Source organism: Sorghum bicolor, chromosome 3, assembly GCF_000003195.3.
Source record: "Sorghum bicolor cultivar BTx623 chromosome 3, Sorghum_bicolor_NCBIv3, whole genome shotgun sequence".
NCBI lineage: Eukaryota > Viridiplantae > Streptophyta > Magnoliopsida > Poales > Poaceae > Sorghum > Sorghum bicolor.
Genome location: NC_012872.2, coordinates 71,821,153 through 71,837,654, shown reverse-complemented (window position 1 = coordinate 71,837,654; position 16,502 = coordinate 71,821,153). Strand labels below are relative to the sequence as shown.

The 16,502-nt window shown below is 42.9% G+C and overlaps 3 protein-coding genes across 3 annotated transcripts; all 3 read right to left on the bottom strand.

Moving 5' to 3' along the window:
* On the bottom strand, positions 1,206-2,773 carry LOC110434134 (omega-hydroxypalmitate O-feruloyl transferase-like). The gene has a single exon (XM_021457890.1). It carries the CDS (start codon positions 2,763-2,765, stop codon positions 1,428-1,430), a length of 1,338 nt encoding a protein of 445 aa, XP_021313565.1. The 5' UTR covers positions 2,766-2,773; the 3' UTR covers positions 1,206-1,427.
* On the bottom strand, positions 4,454-6,902 carry LOC110433268 (glutathionyl-hydroquinone reductase YqjG-like). The gene is made up of 6 exons (XM_021455025.1): positions 6,749-6,902; positions 6,415-6,621; positions 6,121-6,297; positions 5,774-5,998; positions 5,519-5,647; positions 4,454-4,965 (listed from the first exon to the last, which is right to left on the bottom strand). Exons 1-6 carry the CDS (start codon positions 6,833-6,835, stop codon positions 4,732-4,734), a joined length of 1,059 nt encoding a protein of 352 aa, XP_021310700.1. The 5' UTR covers positions 6,836-6,902; the 3' UTR covers positions 4,454-4,731.
* Positions 8,663-12,746, bottom strand: LOC8059389 (random slug protein 5). The gene is made up of 6 exons (XM_002456837.2): positions 12,505-12,746; positions 9,941-10,199; positions 9,801-9,837; positions 9,560-9,665; positions 9,324-9,437; positions 8,663-9,161 (listed from the first exon to the last, which is right to left on the bottom strand). The coding sequence occupies exons 1-6, from the start codon at positions 12,607-12,609 to the stop codon at positions 9,015-9,017; spliced, it is 768 nt and encodes a 255-aa protein (XP_002456882.1). The 5' UTR covers positions 12,610-12,746; the 3' UTR covers positions 8,663-9,014.

The following is a 16,502-nucleotide window of genomic DNA, read 5'->3' as shown; positions in this document are numbered from 1 at the left end:
TAGTACTAGGGTTTCATCAATTATCCAAAACCAAACTAGGACTTTCAACGGGGATGGGGGAGGGATATTTTTAAAAAGAAATTTCGGAAGCTAGAAGCGGGAACGGAAAAGGAAAGGAGAAACCCGGTCGGATCGTTCGCTGGATTAAGAAGTATTGAACGACCGCGAAAGGGGAATTGGGTAATTTCTGGCGCCAACGAAGGGCTGCTCTAAAACATCTACTCTCTCCTCCCACCAAAAAAACTCACTATGAGTCTCTTTTCGGTCAAACTTTTTAAAAATTTAACTAGATTGGTAAACAGGTATTAGCAACATTTGTATTTCTAAATTAATTTATTATAAAAAATATTCAATGATTTGTCTAATGATACTAATTATGTACCATAAATATGAATATTTTCTTGTATATATAGTTAAAGTAATAAAAATTGACTTCTTAGGAGCGAGAATGGTACTTCCTTTTCATAGAATGGTACTTTTTATGGGAAGAGAGATTAGTTTAGAACGTTCCCTCTTTAATATTTCATAGATATTTGTTGCTAAAGTAAAAAATATTCATGAGTGATAATATTTTATCGATATATTTATTTATTTATTTTATATATAGGGAAATTATTATCTACTCTCAAAGAGTAGTTACTCCCATGTGTATATCTTTAGATTTAAAACGTATATGGCCTAACAAAGTGTAAGTTGACAAAGTATATAATCATATTAGACTATCTAGCGTAATATGTATTCCAAGTATGTATACATAGTGTAATAGTGTTATAATAAATATATTAAAAATATGGTCTTTTTTGAAAAAAAAAATCACACAGTAAGATTTCGAGTATCTTAAAATGAGTATATAAGAGTATCTCCAATAGACTTTCTAAATCTCACTCTCTAATAACCATTTAGAGTCATTTGTATAAAAATCGTTTTCTATATATTTTTTCACTCTCCAACAGTTTTCTATATCTTATACACACTCTAGAAAGCCATCATCGTCTTCTATTTTTGGCTAGCGAAAAATCCGAAATAAAAGATGACTATATTTAGATCATCATTTAGAGAAGTTGTTGGAGGCTAGCTTGTCACCAGAATCTCTATTCCTCATTTAGTAAGAATACGAAGAGTCTCTTAGAGACGCTCTAAATATACTCAAACTGATAAATAAGTATATACTCATACACAAATAAGTATATACTCATACACAATGTGGTTTAGTGAAGATGAAAGTAACTACTCTCCTGAAGTAGGAAAAATACATCCATATAATGTAATAATATAATAATATATATTTTCGACCCAAGGTCTTGGAGGTATAATCCTGATAAGAGTGAAGGTAAATTATATTATTTTATAAAATGTGAGCCCACTAATAATGCGTGCAATGCGTCAAAGAATCACCAATTTTCCCTTACGATTTATGAAGACACATTTCACACCAGATCTACCGTTTCTTGGAATGCCTGCATACATGACACAGGCATCCCAATAACCAGCACTATGCTCTGGCTGTCACGCATGCCGCGCAGAAACATTGCCACCTCCTTCTGCGGCAGCTCCGCCGGCCCAGAGTAGATTGCTTCACCCCATCCAAAGTTGGCCGCGCGAAACCCGAGGCGATTCCAAGCAGTGACCAGTGTCGTCGCTGTTAGCGACGGGCGAGCACCGCTGTTCAACTCGATGTAGTCAACGGCGGAACGGATGAACGCATCGTCGGTGCGCACGATGGCATCTCTGATGGAACGGGCAGCCACGGACAGTGGTTTGCTGAGGAGATCACTGGCCGTGGAGATGCAGCAGGCAAAGGTGATGGCGTTGCCCCAGAACCCCGGCGGCAATGGCGGATCGACGCGCAGGCGGCCGTCCACGGCGAACAGCAGCTTGCTCTTCTGCTCCGGGAGCATCCGCAGGGCTCGCGTCCTTGTTACCCAGACGAACGCCGTGAGCGCGACGAAGATGGAGCTCTTGGTTTCGTCGCTCGCGGCTTGCTTCAGCCTGCCGAGCTTGGCGGCGTCGAAGGTGAAGGAGCGGTACACGAACGGCTCGTCGTCGAATATTCCGGCGAGGCCAGAGACGTCCTCGATCTCTGTGAACTCGTCATGCCGGAAGTCGATCGTCGGGATCGGCCGGGCGCGCTGCACCGTGCGGTCGAGGTACGGCGGCGTTGACAGGGCGACACCACGCGCGGTCTCCGCCCAGGAGCAGATGAACTCGGCGGCGGACTGGCCGTCTGCCAAGCAGTGGTTCATGGCGAGGCCGAGGACGAAGCCACCGCCGCACTTGAACGTGGTCACCTGCACGGTCAGCAATGGCGCCTCCAGGGCGTTCTCGTTCTGCATGTCGTTATCGACGTAGACGAGGTCACCACCAAGGAATTCAGCACCCGGGGCCGCCGCCGCGAGATCGCCGACCACCTGGTGGAGCTCGTAATCGGACACCGCCTCAACGAATGGGACACCGCGGCGGCGGTCGTCGTTCCGACGGACGGCGAGTCTCCCGTCCTCGCGTACGGCTAGCCGGCCCTCCAAGGGGTAGTAGTGAGACAGCACCCTGCTCAGGGAGTCCCTGAGCAGCGCTGCCACGTCGTCGACGATGCGCGTCTCACGTGGCACGCTGAAGACGTGGACTGTCTTCATGAGCCCGGCGACGTTCTGATCCAGGTTGGAGAGGAAGTAGTATTCTTGGGTGGCCGCATCATCACCAGTGGCGTGCACTAGTACAGGGTCCGATCTCCTCACCTTCATGCTCCTCTGTTTCGTGAGTACTACCATATAGACGTGCTTTCGTATGACATTGGAGATTGTCTTCATATATATACTAGCGATGTCAAACAGTTAGCTGCAAGGTTTGATTGCTCTCGTCATCTGTTCCTTTCTTAAAACGGTGGATGATAATAGCATGACTGCTGCTGACCGTTACCGTCATTTCTTCATAAAGGCGTCACCAAATTTATTGACCCACTCACCAAGTCACCCCACTCAAATGTGCAATATTGCCATGTAAGTGCAATATTTGGTTTCAACTAGAATCACAAATATTACATTCTTGTACCGGATTTCCAAAAGATCTTTGTTTCCAAAAGTACCTGTTTGCGCTTGCCACCAGTTTTTCCATCTACCATTGGGATGCTAGCCATTGTTGTTTGAAGACCAGGGGTGATCCCTGAGAATCCCAATGCTAAAACTATGAGTGGTTTCTATAATCTAGAACACCATGTCAAGAAATTATTTTTCAACTAAGGCCTTTTTTAGTTCACCCTAAAAACAAAAAAAAAATTCAAGATTCCCCGTCACATCGAATCTTGCGGTACATACATGGAGCATTAAATATAGACGAAAATAAAAACTAATTACACAGTTTACCTCTAAACCGCGAGATGAATTTTTTGAGTCTAGTTAGTCCATAATTAGACAATATTTGTCAAATAAAAACGAAAATGCTACAAACAAGGCCTAACTTTTTCTACCGGGTTCTGAACTCGTGATAAAAACTTTGGACAATCATGCACCGGATCTTTTGTCCATTCGCTCATGCATCACGGACTGGGTAGCCTCCGCGTTGTAGGGGAACTGCAGCTGTGCGTACGCCTTCACCGCAGAGAACCCATGTGTATGCTGCCACTTGCGCGCGTCCTGCTCCTGCCCGCACCCGCAGGCCGCAGGGAGCTCATGCCGGTGACCGTGGAGGCCAGGGCACCAGGAACACCATCAACGCCGTGGCCAACGAGGCCTCGTGTCGCACCTCCTCCGACGGCGCCGTCCACATGGACCCAAACCAGAGCCCCGACGCCGAAGAGGAAAGGAGGAGGTAGGCGTACCGCGTACGGGATCACGGTTCGGTAGTGCAGGCGAAGGCCTCGTTCCAATGGACACGTAAGAGCAGGTATAATAATGACTTTATAGCCAAGCTAATACTAATGTAGATGAGAGAAAAGAGGAGAGAGATGATAGCTTGGCTCTTAGAGCAAGTATTATAATACAGCCAACAGCTGGCTATAAGATTTCTTTACAGCCTTCTTGTAGCCCACTCATATAATGGTTAACTCATCACTATTAATACATGGCTCACTTATCTGTCTCACAGATTTTCTTGGTTTTTGTGTCTAAGGCGGCTGTAAGCTTACAACCCGCTTTTACTCTCTCTTCCACCTCAACATTTAACTGGCTTACAACCTGCTATAATACTTGCTCTTATGTAAGAGCCAAGTTGGACGCTGATACAAAGATAGTAGTGGACCCAAGTAATAAGTGTTGTAAGAAGTAATAGGAAAGAGAATGCGTTTTAAAAACAAGTACGAGACAACTTATTGTATAACTTGGCTCTAATCACTTGGTTTATAGCCAAACACCTGGCTCTATTATTGACCTTGCTCTAACATTTTTATTTGTATTTAACAATTATTATTTAATCATGAATTAACTAGACTCAAAAGATTCGTCTCACAAAATTATAGACAAAATGTACAATTAGTTTTTTTTTCAAAAAATCAATGAGATGAGGATTCTTGGAAAATTTTGGGAGCTAAACAGGGCCTCAAACAAGACACAAACACACACACACACAATACAAAAGTATTTATAGCAGTATATAAGGGATACTTGCAGCCTCTTGACACTGCCGGTGCCAAGTGCCAAGCACAAGACCCTCAAGGGCCTCAACCACAACACAACACTGCATAGTACGGCTCCGGCCTCCTGCAGAAACAAGCACGATCGGTACAAAAGGTCCCTCACGCAGTCAGGCGCCAAACCTCTCCCTGTCATGTGGGGCATTGTAGTCGATGTTAGGTCCAGCGGGGATAATCCCATAGGGGTTTATGGACGGATGGCTTCCGTAGTAGTGCTTCCTGATGTGCTCCATGTTGACAGTGCTGCTAATGCCAGGGATCTGGTAGATGTCCTTGGTGTAGTTGAATAGGTTTGGGTATTCCCTCAGCAGCTTCTTGTTGCATTTGAAGTGAACGGCATAGACCTGTGATTAACATGTTATAGGTCAAAATCTATGTACAAGGAACATTAAGCTACAAGAAATGCATTTCAAATTCAGCTGCATATTAGTTTTATCATCAGGAATGAAAAAAAAGGACCTCCGTATGAGTATAATGGGAGTTTGATGGAAATGACTAATATATAGAGGTTGCATAAATCATCTCTTGCTAGGTCCTCATAGCTCATGCGCGTAGAACAAGTAGTAGTTCACTGTTTATTTAGTTTTATTTATTTTCTGAATATTGGTCTAAAAGAAACTTTTATGCTCAGAGTGTATATCAGATCTGCACTAATTGAGGATCAAAATGAAATCTTCACATATGAACTTGAAAAGACTGTACTGTAGTCCATTCCCCCCAAACAGTGTGCTGAATTGCTGATGATACTCGATCAGCTAGTAAACAAACACACTGTTAATTTGTATGGAACAAACAGGACAAGTGACAGCCTGAAAAGGAACAAATTCTTGCAGAAAGAAAACGACAATCAAACGATCTGTGTTCTGATGACTGATCTGCAAGATCTCAGAAGTTTACCTCATCGAATCGAATGAGAGTCACAAACAGGCGAATATCAGCCTCAGTCAGCTGGTTGCCACAAATATAGCGTTGCTTGCCAAGAATCTCCTCACATTTGTCCAGAGCCTCATATAATCTCGCCACGGCCTAGACACATTGAACAACAAGACAGGGTCCCGGTTAGCACATGATAGATGCTGTCTAATCATCTCACCAAACCAATTAACCAATCCCTGTCTCAGAGACGGTAATAGGAGCATGCAGCTGCAGCACCTCGTCGTATGGCCCCTGCTTCTTGGCGAATCCGCACTTGTAGACGCCGTTGTTGATGGCGTCGTAGACCAGCTCATTGGCCTCGTCGATGGAGGCCCGGAGGTGAGGCGGGTAGAGGTCCAGCCCGGGGTTCCCGGCGATGTCGTTGAACTCGGTGTTGAGCATCCGGATGATCTCGGAGCTCTCGTTGTTCACCACCGTCTTGAGCTGCTTGTCCCACAGGACCTGCAATGCATGCAATGGAATAGTGAAATCAGCTCGGCTGTTCTGTTGTTCTCTGTTCTGATCCTCTGCTTCCTTGGTGGATTTGGATTTGGATTTGGATTTGGAGTCGGAGGCTCACGCACGGGGACGGTTGGCTTCCCGGCGTAGTTGGAGCTGGCGATCTCGTAGAGCTCCCTGACGCTCCTGGCGCCGTTGAGAGTGTCGGGCTCGGCGCCGGGCTCCTCATCGGCGGCGGCGGGGAACACCCAGCCCAGATGGTCGTCGGTCTCCTTGGTCCGCTCGAAGATGGGCTTCACGGCCTGCGATTCCAGGCGGCACGAGGAACTGGAATCAATCGACGGCCGAGCGAACTCCGAAGCCTGAGATCCGGCTCGCCGGCGAGCGAGCTGAGGGCGAGGCTAGGGTTAGCGACTTACCGTGACGCCGATGGCGTGGTCGAGGCCCTTGAGCTTGAGGAAGGCGAGGCACCGGGACGCCCAGGGGCACGCGTAGGAGACGTAGAGGTGGTACCGCCCCGCCACGACGGGGAACCGGCCGTCCCTGGAAACGGAGCTCCGGAAGGTGGACGGCGACCGGTCGAAGGCGCCGGTATCGGTGACCTCGTCCAGCGCCGACCGCGCCATCTGACACGCGCGCGTGAGGAAAACAGAGCAAAGATCCAAGCGTCAAGCAAGAGTCCACAACGCCAGCAGCTAAGCTAGCTAGGAGAAACGAGAAAGCAATCAAATCAAGGCTCCCAGGCCAGCTTACCTTGATGGAGGCGGAGTGGGTCCGGGCGGCGAGGAGGCGGTGGCGGTGGGTGAGCAGGAGCGACGAAGCGGTGCCGAGAGTGGGCATGCGAGTTGTTAACAGCGATGCCGGTGCCGGAGCGAGAAAGCTGCTCCCTCCTTTCACCTAAACTTTTTTTTATCCAGTGAATACTGCCACGTGCCAACAACATTTGGCTGCCTTGTTCAATTTTTTTTTAAAACGATACTGTAGCATTTTCATTTTTATTTAATAAATATTATCTAATTATAGAGTAAATATGAGAGATGCAACTGAGCTCTGTTAAAACTACGAAAGTTTAATTATTTTTCTAAAAATATTCATAGTTATGATATAAAATAAATAGATTATAAACTATACTTTATTATAATAAAGCATTTTGGCATCATGAATATTAATATTTTTATAAAATTGTTTTCAGTATTATATATATATTATTAGAATTTGTGTTCTTTTCTAGAGGGAGGAGATTAGTAATGACGTGACACGGCGGCTGGGTTCCACGGCTGCTAGTGTAGTTTGACCTACGGCTGCGCAACGCAGCCTTTGACTAGACAATGACTATCAACAGGAAAGAAATCCTCCTACACACCTGCTCCCTCTGTCAAAAAAAAAAGAGCGACGTTTTTTATTTTAGAAATCGTGTTTGACCGTTTATCTTATTTAAAAATTTTATGTAAATTATAAAATAAATAAATTATTAGTAAAGTATCTCTAATGATAAAATAGATCTTAACAAAATATATAATATTTATGTAAAAATTTTGAATAAGACGAATGATCAAATAAAATGTCTGAAATTCTAAAACGACACTTTTTTGGGACGGAGGGAGTACTACAATAAACACATCCGCGGTGTACATATTTCATATTTCAAAAATGGCCACTCTTGTAAGAAGATGGTACGGTGTTTATTGGTTACTTAGCTCAAAAAATTCATCTTGCAAATTACAACAAACTATATAATTAGTTATTTGTTTTTTATATTTAATGCTTCATTCATACGTCCAAAAGATTTTATGTGACGAAGAATTTTGAAAAACTTTGGGAACTAAATAAGGCCTTTGTTGGTGGAAAATTTTGCAAAGTATTAACGTAGCACTTTCGTTTGTTTTTTATAATTATTGTCCAACCATGGACTAACTAGGTTCAAAAGAAAAACTGTTTTTGTTTGTGAACAGAGAAAGAAAAACTTTTTTTTGTTTGTGAACAGAGAAAGAAAAACTAATGAAGCGTCAAAAGTAACAACACAATATCCAGTAGCAGGAACAATAGTGCTATCGGATAGGCCTATTAGGCCATCGTGATAGGTCATATATATAATAACAAAGTTATACAGTGTCGATTAGTCCCGTGTGTCAGCCATTCAGTCATGGATAGAGGATCCGTCGATCCGAGTTGATCAACTTTCATTCAAAAGGGACATGACAACAGCAAGGCCGTCGAGTTACAGTACAATAACTCTGCACGGTGGATCGCTCGCTTACCATTGGGATTTACATAACAAACGGTGTGACGCAAGTGCTGGTTACGGGTCTGATCGTCTCGGAGAGAGTTTTATTTGGACCCTGAAAACAAGTCCATTATAACGCGCGATCTGTTGCTCAAAAAAAAAACGCGCGATCGGCGTTGAGTGACTCTGGCTGCATGTTTAGGCCTTGTTTAGTTCTGAAAAAATTTGGATTTCGTTACTGTATCATTTTCGTTTGTTTGTGGTAAATATTATTCAATCATGGACTAACTAGGCTCAAAAAATTCATCTCGTGATTTACAGATAAACTGTATAATTAATTTTTGTTTTCGTTTATATTTAATGCTCCATGCATGTGCCATAAGATTCAATGTGACGGAGAATCTTGAAAAGTTTTTGATTTTCAGGGTGAACTAAACAAGGCATTACTGAAAATTCGGAGAACGAAGATTTAATAATGGCGTTAATCCTTTACTATGCCTCGTATAGACATGATGTTCCATCCATCCCACATTCATATTAATTGTCATTTCCAAGCCCAGCGTCAGGGTACTACGCTAGCTTGTTCGATCAGCTGCAGATGATCACCACTGACCCTGCCAAGCGGAGGATGCTTTGCAGACTTGCAGGACTAGTACTAGAGGGCCTATATCCTCTTCCCTCTTGTAGGCTGTAGTACAGTAGTAGTCAAGATCGAATCAGCTTTGGGCTTTGGCTCGCTCATCAATCATCATGTCACGCCGGCCGGCCAGCCATCGTCGTTAACAGACAGACTCATCACTCGCAAACGGGCTGAGGCTGCTGCTGGGCGTAGTCCTTGAGGGGGATGATAGGCATCTTCCCGCCGAGGAACTCCGGGAGCTGGGTCTCGTCGATCTCCCGCCTCAGTGTCTCCCGCAGGCTCTTATCTTCCACGAACACGAACTGCAAACGCATACAACGGGGCAGGCAAATGATGAGCTACAACATACAGATACAACTTCTTCCTCTTCTTCTTTCAGAGAATTGAAGCAGCGACTAGCTCTAGATAGCGACATCGATGGATGGATCGATGGCGCGCGGCATGCAATGGCAGCTCATCATCACCTTGTCCCTGGTGTTGGCGTCGATGAAGGGGTAGATCATGGTCTTCCACACCTTGAGGAAGATGAAGGGCACATTGATCATCAGCGCCTTGCCCAGCCGCTCCGGGTAGTAGTTCTGCGCGAGAACGAAGGGTGTCATCGATATATTCGGCAATCAGGGACAGTTAAGTTGAGCGATCGTCGTCGTCGTTGTCTGATGGTGTGCAAGCAAGCAAGCAATTAACGTACGGTACAGACCTGCATGATCTCAATGGCGGCGATGTAGGCCCGGACGTCGCAGTTTGCGTAGCCCCAGCCCTTGAGATCCATGATGGCCAGGAACTTCTCCTGGCCTCTGGGGATCCTGCATGACAGCATTAATTCCATTCAGTTAAATAAAAATCGGTTTTTCTCTCGCTTTTTTATCTACGCTGATGAGCAATATGTAAATCCCCATTGCTGGACACAGAGAGATACACACCCCTGCGTTTAATTTTACCTCGCACAGATCTTGTCGAAGAAGTAGACCACAAAACCTGCACAAGAACAAGAAGGACACGCGCACTCTTGAACTGAATGTATGTGCAGTAGTGCAGTGCAGATTGCAGAGGAGATGCATGGTGAGACGTAGTATAGTACTCTTGAACTCTGCCATGTCGCGGTTGGCGGAGTAGTGCTTGGCGAGGAAGCCGACGATGATGGGGCGGCCGGTCCTGTCGACGCCGCCCATGTACACCTTGTCCTGCTCCAGCTCCCCGCGCACTGCTTCCTCCGGCACGGAGCCGCCGGGCGCCGCCTCCGCCCGCCACCTGAGGAACTTGAGCAACATGGCGCCGGCCTTGTCCACGTTGTGGTCGCGCGCGCGCAGGAACCGACGCAGCGTCAGGTTGTCCACCTCCTGCCACAAGTGCCATCCATCCACGCATCGTGCGTTAATTCAAATTCAGTTTCCTTTTTATAGTTATGTGGTGATGATTTTTTTAAAACTTGTTATATAATGAATTTCACTTCAATTTGCATTGGCGGGTCAGTTACTGGCTTCGGAATGCATTATTAGGGTCTATTTAGTTCCCACGCTGAAAAAATTTTAGGTAGCACATATATAACTATAGTAATTAGTGTCTAATTATAATTTAACTAGATTTAAAAAACTTGTTTCGTACAATATATACAAATTGTGTAATTAATCATTTTTTAATCTATATTAATGCTCTGTCTAAACATTCAATTGGGATGAGGTGATAATGTTTTAGGTGGGAGCTAAATAAGGTCTTACTGGTAGTGAAAGCCTGTAAATTACTTGTTTCAGAACGTGTGTGTCTTGTTTAGTTCTGTTTTTTTTTTGTTTTGGGTACTATAATATTTTCGTTTTTATTTGACACATATTGTTCAATCATGAACTAATTAGACTCAAGATTCATCTTCCGATTTACAGATAAATTGTGCAATTAGTTTTTGTTTTTGTTTATATTTAATGCTCCATGCATGTGTCGCAAGATTCGATGTGACGAAAAATCTTGATTTTTTTTGTTGGGTTTTGGGGTAAACTAAACAAGGCCTTAGACGGTACACAGTGAGGAAAGCCTACTGGCGGTGCGAGGAATTGCATATGATAGGATAGGATTCGGTAGCTACTGTGTATAAGTGTACATACATGAAGCAACCAGAACGAATGGACGACTGGTATATAGGTTTTGTTTAGATTTGAAATTTTTTTAGATTTTGCTAATATAGTATTTTCGTCTATATTTGATAATTAGTGTTTAATTATAAACTAATTAGATTTAAAAGATTTGTTTTGTGATAGTACTAGCTAAGGCTTTGTTTAGTTCCCGAAAAATTTTGTAAAATTTTTCAAATTCCCCGTCACATCGAATCTTTAGACATATGCTAAATATAGATGAAAATAAAAACTAATTGCCCAATTTGGTCGGAATTGACGAGACGAATTTTTTGAGCCTAGTTAGTCCATAATTGAACAATATTTGTCAAATACAAACGAAAGTGTTACTATTTCTATTTTGTAAAAGAATTTTGAAAGTAAACGAGGGCTAATTAAAACGGTTATATCACGTAGACAGTGAAAAGACTGTGACGAAGATGGTATGTCTCGTCCACATCCAGCTCGTACAGTTGAAGATGTGCTTAGTTACCGGTATTTGACGACTGGTATAGCTGTAATAGCGACAGGACAACACCCACCCGCCGGTGAGATCTAGAAGGAGTACTACGTGACGGTAAGATCGGGACACGATTCCGTGGTCTTTCTCTCCTTGATAAAAACAGGTGCGATATGGACGGAAATCATTAATATTATATTTATTTTTATATTTTTGATTAAATTTAGAGTTAAATGTGGATAATATCAACTATGTCAGATAAGATTTGATTAAGTCGACATCATAAATATATGATTTAAGTATTTAGATATGGACACGGTAAGAGAGGTTGAATATCCGAACTCAAATACAGACAGATCTAAATTCATCTAAACGAATTTAGTCGGTCGAAAAATATCTGTATTATTTTCATCTTGCTTGCAAAGATACAACCCTAGATCAGTTAACGTAAAATACCTTTCGTGTTACTTCCTCGATTCTAAACTATAAATCACTTTGTTTTTTTAATATATCAATTTCGCCATGTATTTAGATATAATAATATTTTATAGATATATATCAAATTTGATGAAAAAAATCAAAATAACTTATAGTTTAGAACAGAGAGAATATTATCTAACAAAAAAAAGTAAAACTGGAGCCTAGGCGAATTAAAGCCGCTCATAAGACCGTGTAATTTGTTTTTAGCTTACCATAAAACGCGAGACACATTCATCAGCTTACGCCGGTGCAGGAGCCCGTGCGGGTGCCCAGAGGCTAGGGTCGCCAGTGAGTGTATGTAGAGAAAGTAGTATCACTATGTACTATGACCTTCAAATAAGTACAGTAATGAAGACGTATTCCGCGACGATATTTATTTCAAGTAGAATTGCATCTTCCATTAATTCGTCCTAGATTAACGAACACACGATCTCAAAATTTGTATTCTGAACACTGTGTACTCATGTCGATCAAGCTGGATGAAGAAGCTGAATATATATTGATTGATGGCACTAGCTAAGCTAGTGCGGGAACAGAAGCAGAGGACGAACGTAAGGGCACGAACAAGAAGATGAGATGAGCTCGGGGGGCGAGTGGACTGACCTTGGCGCGGGGGTCCTGCTCCTGCGCCTGGACGAGGAGGGCTCTGAGCTGGGCGACCTTGAGCCACTCCCCTTCCCCAGCCGGCCCGCCGCCAGCGTTCGCCATCGATCTCCCTCCTGGCTCCTGGATGGATGTGGATCTAGCTAGCTATAGCAGCAGGAGCAGAAGAGGAACGTACTACAGGAGAGGAGAAGGAGAAGGCAAGCCTCAGCCTCAACCTCAAGGTGCGGGTATAGCGGGGAGAGATATTAAAGCCTCAACTCATGCCTGTTTAGTATTAAAAAAAATTTAAAAAAAATTCAGATTTCTCGTCACATCAAATCTTGCGTATGAAACATTAAATAAAAAAATAAAAATAATAATTAATTATATAGTTTATCTGTGTTTTGTGAGATGAATTTTTGAATCTATTAAGTCTATAATTAAATAATATACGGAGTATGTCAAATGTAAGAGAAAAAAACTAAGGTCTTGTTTAGTTCCCAAAAAATTTTGTAAAATTTTTCAGATTCTCCGTCACATCGAATCTTTAGACACATGCATAAAGTATTAAATATAGATAAAAATAAAAATTAATTGCACAGTTTGGTCGAAATTGACAAGACGAATCTTTTGAGTCTAGTTAGTCTATGATTGGACAATATTTGTCAAATACAAAAAAAAACTACAGTATTAATTTTGCAAAATATTTTGGAACTAAACAAGGCCTAAGCGCCTCAAGTGAAGCAGTAAAGAGGAAGGGGCTCTGGCAGTCGCAGTAGCAGCCTGTGGCTGCGACGAGGAATGGCTAGCAGCCTGCTACAGCGACCGACGGCGAGGCGACCCGATACCAGTCAGCTGTGGGGCCCATCGATCGGGATCGGACTGGCCGGCGCGAGCGACCGAGGACGGGTATCACTTTTGTTTTTATTTGGTAATTATTATTTAATTATATAGACTAATTAGATTTACTAGATTTATCTCGTGATTTATAAGTAACTATACAATTAGTTTTTATTTTTATTTATATTTAATGTTTTATGTATGTGCTGTAAGATTTAATATGATGAGAAATTTTAAAAAGTTTTTGGTTTTTGCGTTAACTTAGGCCTTGTTTAGTTCTCAAAAATTTTTGTTTTTGGATCCTGTAGCACTTTCGTTTTTATTTGACAAACATTGTCCAATCATAGAGTAACTAATCTCAAAAGATTCATCTCGCGATTTACAGTCAAACTGTGTAATTAGTTTTAATTTTTATCTATATTTAATGTTTCATGCATGATGTGACGGGAAATCTTGAAAATTTTTGGGTAGTTTTTGGAAACTAAACAAGGCCTAAACAAGACCCGAGCCTGACAGCTGATGATATACACCAATAATGTAGGGGCATCCTGCTCGTCCTCACGCGCCCGTTTTTTCTTGGTTTTCTCTACTTGGCCGGTTTGCCCCTTTGTGCGAGCCGAGACGACGACGACGACGACGACGACGTACGCGAGCACTGCAGCGTCGTCGTCGTCGTCTTGGTTCCCGTCGTCCCGCTCCCTCCGCGAGCACGGAGCAACGGGCCACGGGAGTGTGGAGTCTGGACTGCGGTGTCGTGCCGTGTCGCGGCTGCTGTTGCTGTGCTCAGCTCAGTGCCAGCACCGCACCGCACGCCTCAGCGACGACCACGGACACACTCCCGTGCTTGGCATCGGTACCGCTACCGCGGCACGGCTCTCGCGCGCTCGAGCGAGGACGGGCGCGGCCGGAACAGGCCACGTCGCGCCTGGGCTTTGTCTCGTCCCTTTAATCGATTTCTTGTTTCTAGGAGCATTGCTTTCCCAACGAGCAACCAACTCGATCGATGGATGCCACGGACGGATCAAGCGACAACGACGCTGATGGACTCACTGATCGATGTGGCTGAATAATTGACGCGCCGCTGTATCTGTACCTCCCCGTCCAGTTTCTGAGGGCGCGTTTGCAACGCATGAACTCTAGATAAATTTATTATAAAAAATATATTCAACAATCACTTGGTCAAAATAAAAAAAAAACAAAAAATATTTTATTTTTTGAAAAGTAAGAATAATATTTTTTATGGAAAGGTTTAAATAAATTTAAAATAACAAGTGATACTTCCATTCGTTTGTGAGAGGGATAATGACAGTGACATGACTCAGGCCTTGTTTAGTTTTCAAAAAAAAAAATTCAAAATTCTCTATCACATCGAATCTTACGGCATATGAATAGAGCATTAAATATAATACCTGTAAATCACGAGATAAATCTTTTAAACTTAGTTAGTACATGATTGAATAATATTTATTAAATAAAAACGAAAATGTTACGGTACGTGAAAACCTAAAATTTTGCGAAGTGAACAAGGCCTCATGAGTGCGGCAGCCAGCGGAGAGGCCCATGTCGAATGAAGGTGCGGCGACGAGAATGAATGTTGGAGCCACGGCCGCCAAGCATGAAGGCCCAGTGTGCCAGCACCAAATGGCCTGCGATTGGGTTGGGTCCATCGTTGTGGCCCGTATTGAGATTTGAGAGGCCCATCTGATCCGCGTGGACGTTGGTGCCTTACTACACCTGAAAAAGATGTATTTCTGACCCAAAAAAAAATAGTAGCCACATTGAGGCCTTGTTTACTTCCACCTAAAAACCCAAATTTTTTTAAAATCCTCCGTCACATCAAATCTTTAGACGCATACGTGGAGTATTAAATATAGACAAAAATAAAAACTAATTACACAGTTTGGTCGAAATTGACGAGATGAATCTTTTGAATCTAGTTAGTCCATAGTTAGACAATAATTACTACAAACAAACGAAAATGCTACAGTGTCACACAATTTTTTCCTTTAGACTATCTCCAACAATCGTCACCCAAAATACAAGACCCATTTGTCCTTTGGGTAGCGCTAAAGGTAAAAGGTTCCATACCTATTTTTAATCTTCTCCAACAACAAGACCTAAAAGACAACACTCTCTGCAAAAGGGTCTCGAGGAGAGAAGATACCCAAATTTGGGTTATGCCTCTCCTGATACCTAAAATGGGTCTTCTGTATGGGTACTCTGTTGGAGGCTATAGGTATTGTGTTTGAGACCTATTTTAAATTTGGGTTTCCAAATGGGTCTCCTGTTAGAGATAGCCATAGGAACTAAACAAGGCCTGAGTTTGAAGTTTTGGACACGCACACACGACCCTCGAGGGCGAGTCCTTGTTGGTTCCATTCACGCGTTGTTTAGTTTCCACCAAAATTCAAAAAGTTTTTAAGATTCTCCGTCACATCGAATCTTGCGGCACATGCATAAAGCACTAAATATAGACAAAAATAAAAACTAATTATGTAAATTGTGAGACGAATCTTTTCATCCTAGTTAGTTTATGATTGGATAATATTGGCCTTGTTTACTTCCACCCAAAATCCAAAAACTTTTCAAGATTTTCGGTCACATCGAATCTTTAAACGCATGCATGGAGTATTAAATATAAACGAAATTTAAAACTAATTGTACAGTTTAGTCGAAATTTACGAGACGAATATTTTGAACCTAGTTAGTCCATAGTTGGACAATAATTAGCGCAAACAAACGAAAGTGCTACAGTATCCCGAAAAAATTTCGGCAATGAACTAAGGTCTTGTTTATTTCACTCTGAAAACCAAAAAGGTTTTAAGATTCCCCGCCACATCGAATCTTGTGACACATGCATGAAACATTAAATATAGACGAAAACAAAAACTAATTACACAGTTTAACTGTAAATCACGAGACGAATCTTTTAATCCTAGTTAGTTAATGATTGGATAATATTTGTCACAAACAAACGAAAGTGCTACAGTACCGAAAACTTTTCAGTTTTCGAAACTAAACAAGGCCTAAACAAAGCCTAAACTGGTTTCGGTTTGGAACGAGAGACGGCCGTTCCTCCTTCCTCGCCTTCTTCCCCGTGACCCGTCAGGATCTGGACCTGGCACCGGCAGGCGTCGTCCCAACACCAAAATGCCTGGGGACGGCGATGCCGCTAG

Excerpts from the sequence above, each read along its gene's own strand:
- LOC8059389 (XM_002456837.2), bottom strand. The coding sequence starts at position 12,609 with ATGGCGAACGCTGGCGGCGGGCCGGCTGGGGAAGGGGAGTGGCTCAAG. Across the intron at positions 9,838-9,940 it reads CGACATGGCAGAGTTCAAGA|GTTTTGTGGTCTACTTCTTC; the intron begins GTACTATACTAC and ends GTTCTTGTGCAG. Across the intron at positions 9,666-9,800 it reads TTCGACAAGATCTGTGCGAG|GATCCCCAGAGGCCAGGAGA; the intron begins GTAAAATTAAAC and ends GCTGTCATGCAG.
- LOC110434134 (XM_021457890.1), bottom strand. The coding sequence starts at position 2,765 with ATGGTAGTACTCACGAAACAGAGGAGCATGAAGGTGAGGAGATCGGAC.
- LOC110433268 (XM_021455025.1), bottom strand. The coding sequence starts at position 6,835 with ATGCCCACTCTCGGCACCGCTTCGTCGCTCCTGCTCACCCACCGCCAC. Across the intron at positions 6,622-6,748 it reads CCCACTCCGCCTCCATCAAG|ATGGCGCGGTCGGCGCTGGA; the intron begins GTAAGCTGGCCT and ends CGCGCGTGTCAG. Across the intron at positions 5,648-5,773 it reads AGCAGGGGCCATACGACGAG|GCCGTGGCGAGATTATATGA; the intron begins GTGCTGCAGCTG and ends CAATGTGTCTAG.